Source organism: Lissotriton vulgaris, chromosome 10, assembly GCF_964263255.1.
Source record: "Lissotriton vulgaris chromosome 10, aLisVul1.2, whole genome shotgun sequence".
Lineage (NCBI taxonomy): Eukaryota > Metazoa > Chordata > Amphibia > Caudata > Salamandridae > Lissotriton > Lissotriton vulgaris.
The window spans coordinates 4168057-4183548 of record NC_141698.1 but is presented as its reverse complement, the minus strand read 5'-3'; the positions used below and the strand labels follow the sequence as shown (position 1 = coordinate 4183548).

At 44.5% G+C, this 15492-nt stretch overlaps 1 protein-coding gene across 1 annotated transcript in view; it reads right to left on the bottom strand.

Annotated features, from left to right (window-relative positions):
* LOC147684285 (forkhead box protein P3-like) overlaps positions 1 to 15492 on the bottom strand; it is a 123142-nt gene that overhangs the window by 81784 nt on the left and 25866 nt on the right. Inside the window, exons 3-6 of the mRNA XM_086940153.1 lie at positions 8441 to 8548; positions 6428 to 6569; positions 4969 to 5167; positions 302 to 410 (exon numbers count right to left, since the gene is read on the bottom strand). Coding sequence (XP_086796279.1) covers positions 302 to 410; positions 4969 to 5167; positions 6428 to 6569; positions 8441 to 8548 — 558 coding nt within the window. The remainder of the gene's footprint in view (positions 1 to 301; positions 411 to 4968; positions 5168 to 6427; positions 6570 to 8440; positions 8549 to 15492) is intronic.

Here is a 15492-nt window from a genome sequence, read left to right as displayed (position 1 = left end):
ACGCTGCCTTGTAAATAGGGCGCAGCCACTATCGCCACCACAACGTCATGGAAAGTGATGCTGTGGTGGCGATAGGGGCTTGTACATATGCTCCAATGTTTGTTAAGTGGACACCGAATGTCTTGGCCACAGCATCAATTATATTTACATTTCTATTATTGGTCAAGCTGATAACTCATTAAACATTTAATGCCGGACGCCTATAACCTGTAACGCCTTGCCCCCTGTGGACAGCTTCCCTCTACTATGGCATTACCTGGCAGGCGTTTGCCTGTGCTCTGTTTCTCTCCACTGTCCTCACCTGCTTCTCCAAGATCTGCACCACCTCCTTCTGCATCAAGTACTTCGCGGACCCTCCTCCGTACGCATTATATTCCCTGTGCTGGACTGTGCACTCCATATCCCAGGGCCTGGGGGAGACAGGGAGAGAGAGACTTGCAGATCAGCGTTGGTTGAACACAGTCCACCTCACCGCATGCCCCCCACACTGCTCGGTTTACAGAGGAGCTCCGACTGATTAAACACCACTGCAAACAACATGAGCAGTACACACCATTCAAGATACCACACGCAAGTGTTCCCTGCACCCCACCACCCATGGGCCATCACCCCGCTGGGGTTGAAGGCAGGCTGCACGGCCCTGTACTCAACCCACAGCGTGCAGCCCCCCTGTTGCACCCGGCCTTCGGCTGTGCGAGGCAGCGGTTGTCAGCAGGACCCCACCCCGCTGCAGTAGGCGAACTCCCACTGCGCATGTGCTGTGGATGTGCGTAGCGGGGGCTGGCGGCAAGGCGTGGGTTGTTGCCATGCGCGGCAACTAAACAGGCGCAGGCTACCAACACCTGCATGTACAACGGAGACCTTCATAAAACACTCACGAGGTTTATCGGACCAAATAGAGGCTCGAAACTACCCTAAAAGCTTGATAAAGCGATCAGAGAAATGAGCATTTAACAACCATAGAGAAGCTCTTTTAGAACCTCCCCAAGAGAAACCGGCACTGAAACGACTCACTTTTGTTAGTACATTCAGTACAAAGTCCAATCAGATCCAGAAGATTGTTAATCGCCATTGGCGAATTCTCAATGCGGGGAATGACAAAATAGAGCCTCCTCTGTTTGCTTTCAAGCGCTCAAGCAATCTACGTGATCGCCTGGTACATACCCGTCCAAAAGAGATACCTAAACGAACAATAGGTACTCTTTGGAATTCACCAGCAGTGACGGGACATCATCCTTGCGGTAGCTGCTCAGTATGTCCGCAGACTAGACATACTACAGAGATTGATATTGGAACAAGTCGCCCTTGGGAACAACGACATTTCACAAACTGTAGCAGTTCACATGTGATTTATCTATTGACCTGTCCATGTGCAACTAAGTGTGTGGGTATGACAACTCGTACGGTGCGCCTTACAATGCTTGAACATAAGAGCGCATTCAGGTGTAAGAAGACAGTGACCAAGCTCACTAGACATTGGGTCGAATCTAAACACACTGAAGAAGACTTTACCTGGGCAGTACTTGAAAAACCCTTCATACCATCTCACATGGGGGATACATCTGAGTACCTTTATAGTAAAGAGCAACGATGGATCTATAAATTATCCACCGACTCAATTGGACTCAATGATGACATCCCTTGGGCTAGTCTCTAATTAGTGTCCCAGGGATCACTGCAACCTGATGATACAAATGAAACTATCTGTATGAAGATCATAAAGGAGAGATTGACTACAGGCTTTCAGACTCATCCAACATTCATCCCTGTTGGGTGGTTACATATGCTCGGTCCTAAGCCTTCCCTATACCTTGAGTGACCAGATGCTTCAAAATTTCAAAATTTGATTTGGCTACAATAGGCATTGGGACACCTCTTATACACGTAGAGAGACACTCCATCCACTTTTCCATACCACGTTTTCTTGGAACATTTTAACCATTCAGCTGAGGTTACGATATACCATGTTTCAGGGTTCGATATCATGTCACACATATGTTCCTTGATAATTGATCATATTTGCGGAAACACGGAGGAGATATCAATCTCGGTGTTCTGTGCTCCTGACAAATAGCGCGATCCTGACTCTAGCCAAATAACACTCTTTCTTTTGGCCTGATCGTATGACGACTGTGTTTATCACATCTTGTGTTTTTCAGGTATTGCTAAACTGAGAAACTTTATTGTCAATTCTAAACACCTACAACGGCGGAGTAGCCATTGAACTACAGGACACGACCTGATGACGTCGTCTTGTAGTTCTGTGGAATATCGCGCGATTCCCTGGATCAACAGGCGGCATCGAAGCACAAATACTACACTTATTTGTTTTCTTCCTTTTGCCTTGTGTAACCATTTAGGCATCTAGTGCAACACCTGTGTTCTAGACTTGTTACTAGGCGAATAACGGGGCTCCGCCCCTTAATCCAATGTTTGCTATAAACTTCCGGGACGAAGCCCAAGCAGACGCCTCCCCCCTGACTCGGCGTCTGCAACGAGGCAACGACGGACAGGTTAGCAACATAGTCTTACTCTAGACCTTCTATCCGTTTTTTGCTAGAGACATTATCTTTTACATCTCTCTAAAGGCGGGTAAAATCTGCAAGAGATTAGTGTTAAGCAATGTTTTATAACGGTTTTTATATCTATAACTTGAGTAACAATTGGCAGGGTCTTGTGACCAACAGTTTAATATAGCGCCCTTACAAGAGAGGAGCAAAATGTGTTGTTCTTGAGGACATTAGGCATAATATGTTTAAATGATCTAGCTATGATACTCAAAACACGTAATACCTCTCTTTCTTAGAGCGGGGCCTCAAACTTCCTGAGCAGGGTCCAGGAGAGGTGAGGTCTATTTCCCGGCTAATCTGGGTGAGTGCTAATAACTTTCTAAAAAATGTGTTTATAAACTGTTCACACGTATACTGGTTAGATGATTGAGACCACTGTGATTGTTGTTTCTTCTAGATGTGAGACATACCATTTTTGGCAACGGAGGAAATTAATTATGGACAACGTGATCCATTTATATCCTTTATAAAAATAATATTTTCACTCCTTACTTTCACATAAATACTAGCAGTAGCAAATAGTACGAACAGAGGCCCTGAAGAAAGCCTAGCGATATTTTTCCCCCAGAGGCTGAAACATGTTGGCCCCCTCATGGTAGTCATATTTGTTTGCGATTACCGTTTTTTTGCACTGTTCTTAGTTTTAACTAGAGGGTAAAAACAATTCATAGAATAAAATGTTCCGTCCTTCTGTTTTTGCCGCCCTATTTTAACTCACCACGCATTTATAATGTATTTTGCACTGCACAGATTCCCATAGTTATTCTATCTATCTCTTGGTCAGCACATTGATTGGCAACAAGACTCATTCACTTTCGCAAGTAAGTGGGAGTGGAACTGGTCTCAATGATCTAGAGACACACCGCCCCATGGCCATGGATGACCAAATGAGAACATAGATCATCACAAGACATTTGATGGGAATCCTTCTTTTCTGAATTGAGTCTCGTTTACAATCACTTGAGCTCACGATCATTGACTTATTAGCGTGTGCTTTGGATTCAGGCTGCATAGGAATCTTTGTATCCTCTACTGATGCAATTACAGTAGCGCCTGTTGAGTGGATGAATAGATCCATCTCTTCCTAGACCTCTGGTTCTCTGGTGTGTTAAGATTGTTGTATGGGGATACGAACCAAGGCAGGTCTCTAAATATCCCTGGGACCCCCCTTTTCCTCGTGTGTTGTTATGATAACACCTGCATGTGGCCATTGGCCAAGCACAACTGTGTACATTGAATACTGTTTAAACTATTGTTTCAGGATTCATGACTCCACAGGACTCTGCAACACACAAGGAGGGCCCAAACTCTGCTGATCTCCCATAGAATTTGTGACTCTTGTGATAAAAAGAAAATAATTTCTTTAATATTTATTTTATTGCCGGGGGAACCCTCTGGTTCTCCCCTATGTGCGTTGAACGTGAGGGTACGTCTACCTTCCTCCCTATGCTCAATTTATTTTTTCCTAACTCAGTGCACCAAGTTGGGTTATGGCAGCCGCAGCCAATCAGAGTGCAAAGGATTTGCGGATCCGCAGAGGATGATGTCGGACAAAGCTCCCTGGTCGGGTCGCGTGCCTTTATTTGTTTTACAAAATCTTCCATGGATTCGCAAATGTAAATGGGGATGTCACTTTTGCCACATATCCTATTTTAGGCCAGTATTCAGTGATGTCATCAGTGATGTCATAAATGATGTTATAGAGCATGTCATGAACGAAGCAATAGGTGATAACCTGTGCATGACGGAGGGGCTGGTTATAGCCAGCTATCCTATGCTAACTATAACTGCTGAATTTGTGTGTTTCTTAATTTCAGAATGTTAATGTTGTCACAGATTCACCCAACTATAGTGAAAGGTAAATATGTAAATATTTGATGAAAACGACGTCATCTTCACCAGTCGATTCTCTATGTGATCTAAAGTGGTTATCTATGAGGAAAATGACATTTAAAATCTAGGTCCTGACTATAACACATGGTTACACTCACCCCTGATCATATCCTGACTATAACACATGGTTACACTCACCCCTGATCTAGGTCCTGATTATAACACATGGATACACTCACCCCTGATTTAGGTCCTGACTATAACACATGGTTACACTCACCCCTGATCTATATCCTGACTATAACGCATGGTTACACTCACCCCTGATACAGTTCCTAACTATAACACATGGTTACCCTCATCCCGATCTAGGTCCTGACTGTAACACATGGATACACTCACCCCTGATCTAGGTCCTGACTGTAACACACGGTTACACTCACCCCTGATCTAGGTCCTGACTATAACACATGGTACACTCATCCCTGTTCCAGGTCCTGACTATAACACATGGTTACACTCACCCCTGATCCCGGGGCTGAATTTAACACATGGTTCTGCTCACCTGTCCTCCTGGCTTCTCCCCAGGTTATGGGTTGGTTCTACTGGACATGGGCGATCTGTTCGGTGCCTCTTCTTGGCTTCGGAGGTTCTCATGGTGGACGTGAAGGGGGTAATGGATGGCACGATGGCCCTGTTCCTCAGTGCTGCCTCTGTGGTGGGCATCTCTGCCTGAATCCATTCCATACCACCCAGAGTCATCTCTACTAGAGGGTGAGGACAGAAAGGGTGTATGAGGTCTCTTCGAGAGTGGCTAACCGAGGAGAGAGAGGTGACCAATGATAAAAAACAGATGCCACATGAAGCCAGCCGAGGAGAGAGAGGTCACATGAGGCCAGCCGAGGAGAGAAAGGTCACCCATGATAGAAAACAGAGATGTGGTCAGCCAAGGAGAGAGTGGTCACCCATGATAGAAAACAGAGGCACATGCAGCCAGCTGAGGCGAGAGAGGTTACTCATAATTGAAAACAGAACCCACATGAGCCGAACTGAGGAGAGAGTGGACACCCATGATAGGAAACAGAGGCCACATGTGTCGAGCAGAGGAGAAAGAGGTCACCATGATAGAAAAGAGAGGCCATATGTGGCGAGGAGAGGAAGTTCGCCCATGACAGGAAACAAAAGTCACTTGTGTCCAGCTGAGGAGAGGGAGTTCACCGATAATAGGAAACAAAAGTCACATGTGGCCAGTCGAGGAGAGAGGGGTCACCCATGATAGGAAACAGAAGTCACATGTATCCAGCCGAGGAGAGAGAGTTCACCCATGATAGGAAACAGAAGTCACATGAAGCCAGCCAAGGAGAGAGAGGTCACATCAGGCCAGCAGAGGAGAGAGAGGTCACCCATGAGAGGAAACCGAGGCCACATGTGGCCAGCCGAGGAGAGAGAGTTCACCCATGATAGGAAACAGAGGCCACATGAGGCCAGCCGAGGAGAAAGAGGTCACCCATGAGAGGAAACAGAGGCCACATGACGTTAGCCAAGGAGATGTAACAAAGACTACATGATGCCGGGCAAGGAGAGGGGACACATGAGTCCTCGAGCAATTGGAAAAGGAGGCCATATATGGCCAGCAAGGCAGGGTTACAACAGCCACATGAGGCCGGCTAAGGAGAGGTAAAGGAGGCCACATGAACACCTGATAGAAGGATGAGAGAGGCCTCATGAAGACCTCAAGAAACAGGTGATCCTTACCTTATGATAGAGAATTGAAGAGGTCCTTACATTGGGATACAGGATCGAGGAGGTCCTTACCTTGGGATACAGGATCGTGGAGGCCCTTACCTTGGAATACAGGATCGAGGAGATCCTTAACTTGGAATAGAGGATCGAGGAGGTCTTACCTTGGGATACAGGATCGAGGAGGTTCTCACAATAGGGTTCAGGATCGAGGAGGTCCTTACCTTGGGATACAGGATCGTGGAGGCCCTTACCTTGGGATACAGGATTGAGGAGGTCCTTACCTTGGGATACAGGCTGCACATGTCCGTGCGTGCTTGTGCCCGGGACTCTGGCTCCATAGGTCGACCCAAGGCTCAGGAGTGCTGTCTGGCGCAGTGGAGTCACCTGGTAAAGGACCCCCCAAACAGGGGGTTCCAGGGGGATCTGTGGAACAAGAACAGGAGAGTATGTTAGGATCGTGGAGGTGTCACCCCCTCATCCCCACACTCCCACCGTCACACCTCCCTCCACCCCAGCTATAGAGCTTATGGGTGTGTGAGGTCCTTGCAAGCAGAGGTGTCAGGGGTTTGGCATCAGTAATGACCCTGGAGGTCTCGCCATAGAGGTACAGATGGGAATGGTTGCATCCCCATTTCATCACTAGTGCTTCCTTCTCTGTATGGCGTCTGGTTTATTCTGTTTCTGTGAGAGCTCTGATCGCAAACACTACTATCTATGATGTTTTACCACTGCCCCCTGGTGGAAACTATAGGTATAATATCCCTGGTATTCTAATACTGGCCCCTTGTGGACACTGTATATATAGCATACCTGCTGTTTTAACTCTGCTTCCTGCTGGATGCTGTAGGTACAATATCTCTGGTGTTTCAACTCGGCCCCCTGGTGGACACTATAGGTACAATATCCCTGGTGTTCTAACACCGGACCCTTGTGGACACAGTGGGTATAATATATTTAGTGTTTTAACACCTCCCCCTGGTGGTATAATATACCTAGTGTTATTACACTGGCCCCTTGTGGACACCATAGGCATAATATCCCTGGTGTTTTCATACTGCCTCGTGGTGTACACTGTATGTATAATATCTGGGGTGCTTTACCACTGCCCCCTGGTGGGCACTGTAGGTATAATATCCCTGGTGTTCTAACACTGCACTTTGGTGAACACTGTCAGAATATTATTTATTTATTTATTTATTAATTTGAAAGGTTTTATAAAGTGCAAACATGATCAGAGCGCTGTACAAACAGTTTGTAAGATGTACAAGTAAAGGTAGTACATTAATACATGTAGGTAGTCAGGGGAACAGTAAAATGAGAAAGAGCAAATCAGGCAGCATTAAGTAAAAAAAGATTACGACAGCATCATTGAGCGTTAGTAAAACAACTGTAACTCCTTGACTTCGGGACTATCTTTGCAGGTAACTGTTCAGGAGCAACACTTTGACTTCTTTTTGAAGGTGGCAATCGAAGGGTTGGATCTAGATTTGGGAATTCTAGCTAGGGTCACAATTCCGTAGTCTAAATGGGAGATAACTAGGGATTGGACTGCAAGCTTCATGTCGTCAGGAGGTTTGAAGGCTTTGATTTTTTCTAACGTGTTGAGTTGGTGATTAGCTCCTCTAGTTGTTGCCCTGATGAGGTCTTGCATATTCTGGTGTTTGTCCAGAGGTATGCCTAATGATCTAGTGGAGTCCACAGCATGGGGAGTGCAACTGAGGGCCATTAGTTGTTTGAGCCAGTCCTGGGTAGGTGTAGGGTGATTGTGCCGGGAAATCAGGAGGAATTCGATTTTCATAGGATTTAAAATAAGGTGATTGTGAGTTAACCAGTGTTGCATTTTCACAAGGGCTGAGTTAAGCGTTTTGATGTCGGTGTTCTAACCGTGGTCCCTTCTGGAGACTGTAGGTATAATATCCTTACGGTTTTAACACTGCCCTCTGGTGGACGCTTGGTATAATATCCCCGGTGTTACCACACTGGCCCTTGTAGACATTGTAGGTATAATATCCCTGGTATTTTAACACTGCCCCCTAGTGTACACTGTGTGTATAATATCCAGGGTGTTTTAACACTGCACCCTGCTGGATGCTGTAGAAATTACTTACCTGGGATATTAGCAGTCACCCAGCTGACTTTTTTATGGATGAAATACATTGTACATTAACCTGGCACATGTTTGTTACAGTATCATATTAATGATGTAGCAACACTGCCACCTGGTGCACACTGCAGGTACAATGTCCCTGGTATCTTAACACTGCCCCCTGCTTGATGCCGTACACATTACATACCTGGTGCACTAGCACTGCGGGCTGTTGATTGTCCTGTAGAAGGGGCTCCAGGTGAGAGGGCCCGCTGTGATTTGTTGCCGGGGTCACCATGACAAGCGGATAAGATATCTGCGTGAAGATCAGACGTACACAGGTCAGAGTTCAGGACATTCTGCAGCTCCTCCTTCCAGGACAGTGCACAGTTACATCTGCTCTGCTATCATCAGTTTACAGTAAGATTTCTAATCATAGGTTCTGTTTTTGTGTTTTTTATTCTGCGATTGATGACTTTATCTCAGTATTTCAACGAGCAATAGGCTACATGGAGAGAGACAGCAGAGAAATATTAACATGACCACAGTCCTGTTTGACTAAACACTTGAATCTGTTAATAGATTAATTGGGGAAAACTAAAGATCTAATAGAATGTATGGGGACAATGTGGCAGGAAGGGGACAGAGCTGGGGAATTAAAAGAAAGTACAAGGTTGTAGAGATTAAGTGATTTGCTGTGAAACTTACCTGAGCACGTAACCTTTAAGGAAAAATGTATTTGTGAAAAATCATCCTGTTCTCTTTCTTGCTTTCAGAGCATGGCCCACAGGTTCAGGACGCCAGTTGTTAGTAGTAACATGGTCAAAGGAAAAGCTCTTACGATGGATACTCTATATAACTGCAGATTGCTCACCTTGAGAATACCCCAGACGCCAGACTGGAGCCCAAGATTTTTCTCGGCGTTGCTCCTGTGTTGTGGTGCATGTCTGCGTCTACTTCATTCCAGCCCAGAAGTGACACTGGAACCACAAACATGTGCCCCCGCTGCACACTGACGTCGGTTTCTTTCTTGACTCTGTCCCAGCTGACGGACAGAGAGCGTGAAAAGTGATCGGATGTGACAGGGTGCAGATCCCCTAAAGTGAACCTCTTTAATGCTGGATGAAAGACTCCATTCCACAAGACAGGGAGGTGGGACGGTGATGAGAGATCTGCGATTAGACAGAGCATCCACCAGAAAGAGCGGTACCAGAGGTAAGTAACGTGTCCTTCTGATGGATAATCCTAACCCCTGATTCCTCACCCTGTCTATAGAAACCAAAGGGGCGTCTCACAAGGGGGTGGGTCTGTGAAATGGCTGAACCCAGAAAGTCCTGCAGGACGGAACGGGCAAAGTTCCCTTCCCACCGGACCTGGCTGTCAAGGCAGTAGTGAACCGTGAGCACATAGATTGACAGCCAAATGTCCAGAACAGGCACTCAGCAAATCAACATACTGTAGCAGCTTTGGCTCTGGTCGAATGAGCCCTCGGCCTTTCCAGCGGCTATGAAATCGTCTTTTTCAGCAGTGCCCTACTCCTCTTTGCCTCAGCGACCCCACAAAGATCTAATTGTCCACCTGATGGTCCTTGGTGTGACCAGTGTAAAAACTCAAGAGAGCGAGAGGGGTGCACAGACATAATATCGAGTCCAAAATATCGTTTGGACATAATATCGAGTAAATAATATAGACTGGACAAAATATCGACTGGACAGAATATCGACTACAAAAATATCGTTTTTAAGGTAAGTGAAGTAATATCGACTGTATAAAATATAGATAGCAAAAATATCGATTTTTTAATAATATATAATATTTTATAGTGTATTTTTATGTAATAATATGTGTGATAAGTGTGTATTTATGTTATAAATAATTTTATTAAATGATTTTTGTTTTTATATATATTGCGTAATGTTATTCTGTAGCGGGTTGTGGGTTTATAGGGGAATAGGGTGGAAAGTAATTTAATTATAATTAATTAAATATGTAAATTTATTAATTCATATTAATTTGTAATTAATTGTTAATTAATTTATATGTGTCAATTAATTTAATAGTAATTGCAAAATAATTATTAATAATTGATTAATTGGTAAATATGTAAATTTTACTAATTTAATGCAGTAGCGGGTTGTGGGATTATAGGGGAATAGGGTGGGAAGTAATTTAATTAAAAATAATTAAATATGTAAATATATTTATTGATAGTGATTAGTAATTAATTGTTAATTAATGTATATGTGTTAATTAATTTAAGAATAATTGTTAATTATTTTATATTAATTGATTAATTGGTTATTATGTGATTTTTACTAATTTAATTTCTGTAGCGGGTTGTGAGTTTATAGGGGCATAGGGTGGAAAGTAATATATTAATAATTAATTAAATAATAAAATAAAATACACGTTATTTATTAGGAAATAATAGTGAAATAATTTTTAATTATTAAAAAATTAATTGTTTATGTTTAATTAATTTGTATTAATAGGTGAATAATTAAAAGAATTATTGTTAATTAGTAAATGTCAATTATTATTTATTCTATTACATAAAATGTTTATTTGATTTTTAATAATTATTATTAGATATTTCATGTTAGATTTTTGATTTATATATGAAAGATTTACTTTCCCTAATGTTGTATTCTCTGGAGTGTGAATTGTAATTTTTACAACTACGCTTTCCAACGCTTTCCTTACTGTTGCACCCACTGGAGTTGGAATAGTAATTTTAACCCCTACGCTATCCAACGCTTTCCCTACTGTTGCACCCACTGGAGTGGGAATAGTAATTTTAACCCCTACGCTATCCAACGCTTTCCCTACTGTTGCACCCACTGGAGTGGGAATAGTAATTTTAACCCCTACGCTATCCAACGCTTTCCCTAATGTTGCACCCACTGGAGTGGGAATAGTAATTTTAACGCCTACGCTATCCAACACTTTCCCTACTGTTGCACTCTTTGGAGTGGGAATAGTAATTTTAACCCCTCCGCTATCCAACGCTTTCCCTACTGTTGCACCCACTGGAGTGGGAATAGTAATTGTAACCCCTACGCTATCCAACGCTTTCCCTACTGTTGCACTCTTTGGAGTGGGAATAGTAATTTTTACCCCTACGCTATCCAACACTTTCCCTACTGTTGCACTCTTTGGAGTGGGAATAGTAATTTTAACCCCTACGCTATCCAACGCTTTCCCTACTGTTGCACCCACTGGAGTGGGAATAGTAATTGTAACCCCTACGCTATCCAACGCTTTCCCTACTGTTGCACTCTTTGGAGTGGGAATAGTAATTTTAACCCCTACGCTATCCAAAGCTTTCCCTAATGTTGCACCCACTGGAGTGGGAATAGTAATTTTAACCCCTACGCTATCCAACGCTTTCCCTAATGTTGCACCCACTGGAGTGGGAATAGTAATTTTAACCCCTACGCTATCCAACGCTTTCCCTAATGTTGCACCCACTGGAGTGGGAATAGTAATTTTAACCCCTACGCTATCCAACGCTTTCCCTAATGTTGCACCCACTGGAGTGGGAATAGTAATTTTAACGCCTACGCTATCCAACACTTTCCCTACTGTTGCACTCTTTGGAGTGGGAATAGTAATTTTAACCCCTACGCTATCCAACGCTTTCCCTACTGTTGCACCCACTGGAGTGGGAATAGTAATTGTAACCCCTACGCTATCCAACGCTTTCCCTACTGTTGCACTCTTTGGAGTGGGAATAGTAATTTTTACCCCTACGCTATCCAACACTTTCCCTACTGTTGCACTCTTTGGAGTGGGAATAGTAATTTTAACCCCTACGCTATCCAACGCTTTCCCTACTGTTGCACCCACTGGAGTGGGAATAGTAATTGTAACCCCTACGCTATCCAACGCTTTCCCTACTGTTGCACTCTTTGGAGTGGGAATAGTAATTTTAACCCCTACGCTATCCAACCCTTTCCCTACTGTTGCACCCACTGGAGTGGGAATAGTAATTTTTACCCCTACGCTATCCAGCGCTTTCCCTACTGTTGCACCCACTGGAGAGGGAATAGTAAATTTTACCCCTACGCTATCCAACGCTTTCCCTACTGTTGCACCCACTGGAGTGGGAATAGTACATTTTACCCCTACGCTATCCAACGCTTTAGCTATTGTAGAATTAACTACAGTTGTTACAATAATTGTTAACTATTTTGCTATGCTACGGTAAAATTATTATATATGTTTATTTAATATAAAAAAATATATAAATATATATGTCTTATTTTTTTAGATTTATTTTTATTTTAAAATAAATAATTATTAATATAACATTATTTTAATAATTTAAAGTAAGTTTAGACTAAACATATTTATTACTACATTAGTATTAACTTAATTTAAAGACATTTAAAAAAAAACGATATTTTTTACAGTCTATATTTTAGTAACTCGATATTTTAGAGTCAATATTTTTGTACTTACCTGTTTAAAGATAGCCAGTCGATATTTTATCCATCGATATTTTGTCAACGATATTTTGTCAACTCGATATTTGTGAGGTCGATATTATTTCAGTGATCAGCGAGAGGCTCTCCTTTCGAGTTGTGAGGTGGAGCAAAGAGCGCTCGGAGGGCAATGGAGTATCTGACATGAAAAGGCATCACAACGTTCACCAGGATTGCTGCCCGAGTCCGCAACACCAGCTTGTCTGGGGAAAAAGGTAGTTTAAGGTGGAAAAACTGACGGAATTTGTAGCTCACTTATGCGGTGAGCTGAGGATTGCTAGAAGGAAGACTGTTCCAAGGGTCCTTATATGCAAATAACAGCCCTGCATCCGTTCAACAGGGGTACACATAACAAAAAGAGAAAAACAAATTAAGGTCCCACTTTGGCATCACAAAAGGATAGGGTGGAAACATATGGACCAAACCTTTAAGAAAACACATCGCAGCGTGAGTTTTAAATACGGACGGTTGGTCCAGTAAACACAAGAAGGCCGAAAGGGCCTACAAGAAACCTCCAGCAGCGTAGCCTGTAATGGGACTTGATGGTGGCAATTACACCTGGCCACAAATGTATCTCAGTGCCCAGCATAAGTATTTTTATGGAAGGATACATTGCCACTAGAATGACATGAAGGGGGGAGATTGAAAGCCATCAAGTGTCACTCCTCAATCTCCACGCCTAGAGGTGTAGATTGCACAGGTCCGAGTCCAGGACCCTGCCCTCCTGCTGTGACCGCCCTCCTGCTGTGATCCTCCTGAACAGTAATCTGATCGGCGACAGATGCTCAGGCCCAGACGTTCCGCATACCACAATCTTCCGGCCCAATCCAGAGCCAGTAGCATGACCCGGGCCCGATCATACCTGAGCTTCTTCAGAAATCAGGGCAGTTGAGGTAGGAGTGAGAAGGCGCACAGAAATCCCGTGCAATACTGTAGTCAGAATGCATACCACACAGAGACCCGTCGTGGCATGTAGGAGTCCCGTGCACTACTATAGGCAGAATGCGTACCATGGAGAGACCCATTGTGGGAACTCCAGTGCACAAAAGAGCTGACACTGCATGTTCTCATCAGTGGGGAATAGACTGAGCCAGGGTTCTCACCGTTGCTGGAAATTGCCCTGCACCCCCTCCCAGCATAGTTGCTTTTAGTAATCTGCGGGAAACAGCCTTTACAATGAGGTTTTAGCCGTGTTGTGACTTTACCACACATTTTTAAGCATGCATGTTTTTACAACCTATATGTTTTTACAATGGATGCCTTTACCACACATTTAAGGTAAAATGGGGGATGTGGGGGTCACAATGAAAGAGACGTCCCCTGTGACTAAATCAGTTCCAGAGACACGGAAACATCTGGCACATAGCCAAGGACCCCGCTCCACCCTCTTTGTTGCAGGATCACATGTCGGTGGAGTTGTGAGTGAGAATCCAGACCAGCATCCCTTTGGTGGACGATAGGAAGGCTTTCATCTCCAAGCTCTTTTCTGGTGGAATGTGAGTTGTCCCCTTGTTGCTGATCCCACTGAGATTTCAGATCCCACTGTAGAGCCCACAATTTCCACCTCGCATAGTTTATTTATTTAAATTTGTTTATTGGTATCTTACAGCCTTACAAATAGAAGCATACAACATTTTCAAATCAAGCAAGAGAGTATCCGGGCCAGCAGTAATCCAAATTAGTCATTACAAAGCAACATCATTCGCAACATTTCTCCGCATCTCCAATTTCACCACAGGGGATACACAAGGATCACCACTATATTTGTTCCACATTAACCACTTCCAATCCCATTTTTTTGGGCATCCCCTGGCCACAAACACCTTGATCTCCACCAACATGCACCTGTCCCTTTCCTTTGCCGGCACGGTGATGGGCGGTGCACTGGATACCCCAATCCCCTAGCTAGTTCCTGTTCAACCAATGTGTATCCCAGTGTTGTGAACTGTTGTTCAATTTCAGTCGCCTCCCATATATTAAGCAGTCCCAATTGTGGTGTCAACACTACCTCTTTGCTCAGGGCTTTTTGCATATGGTCCGAAGCTCTCTCCCAGAGCGTACGTATTCTTGGGCAGCTCCACAGAGTATGATAGAAAGTGGCCTGCTGTCCACGCCCCCTCAGACATAGGTCATCAGGTCTAGACCCAATTTTAGCCAAGGTCTTTCTTGTCATATATGATCGGTGAAGTATCCTAAGCTGTATAAGCCTAAACTCAAGTGTGATGGCCGCTTCTTGAGGAGACATAAGAGCCGCCTGCCAGTCTTTGTCATTTATTTGGCTCAGATCGTTCGCATAGTTGATAAGCAGGATGCGGGAGGCCAGCTAGATCCGAGCTTCCCCCACTCCGAGGCACCGGCACTCACCGGCTGCTGCTGGCGCATTGGGACTCCTCGGGGAAACCACACTATGCAGCTACCGGAGAGCTCCCACTCCTCGGGGGCTCTCTCTCCTCGGCACGACGGCGGGGCAGGCATCACCCCACAGGGCTCTCCCTTGTACACGGGAGGCCCGCCTGCACCTTCTTGCCGGCTTCTTTCCTCGTCCCAGGAGCGCGGGGTGGGCTCCCGTCCGCTTCCTGTTGTCGCCGGAGCACTTCCAGGTCGCCGCAGGCAGCGCGGCGGCTCACACTGTGCTCCAGGCAGGCTGCTTGCAACATGGGGTAGGCACCCATTAGAATGCACGAGGCCCTGGCGGGGTGGGCACCCGTCAGGGGTAAAAAAAAATAAAGGTACAAATGCACGGGGTAGGCACCCGCCAAAGTTAAAAAAAAGT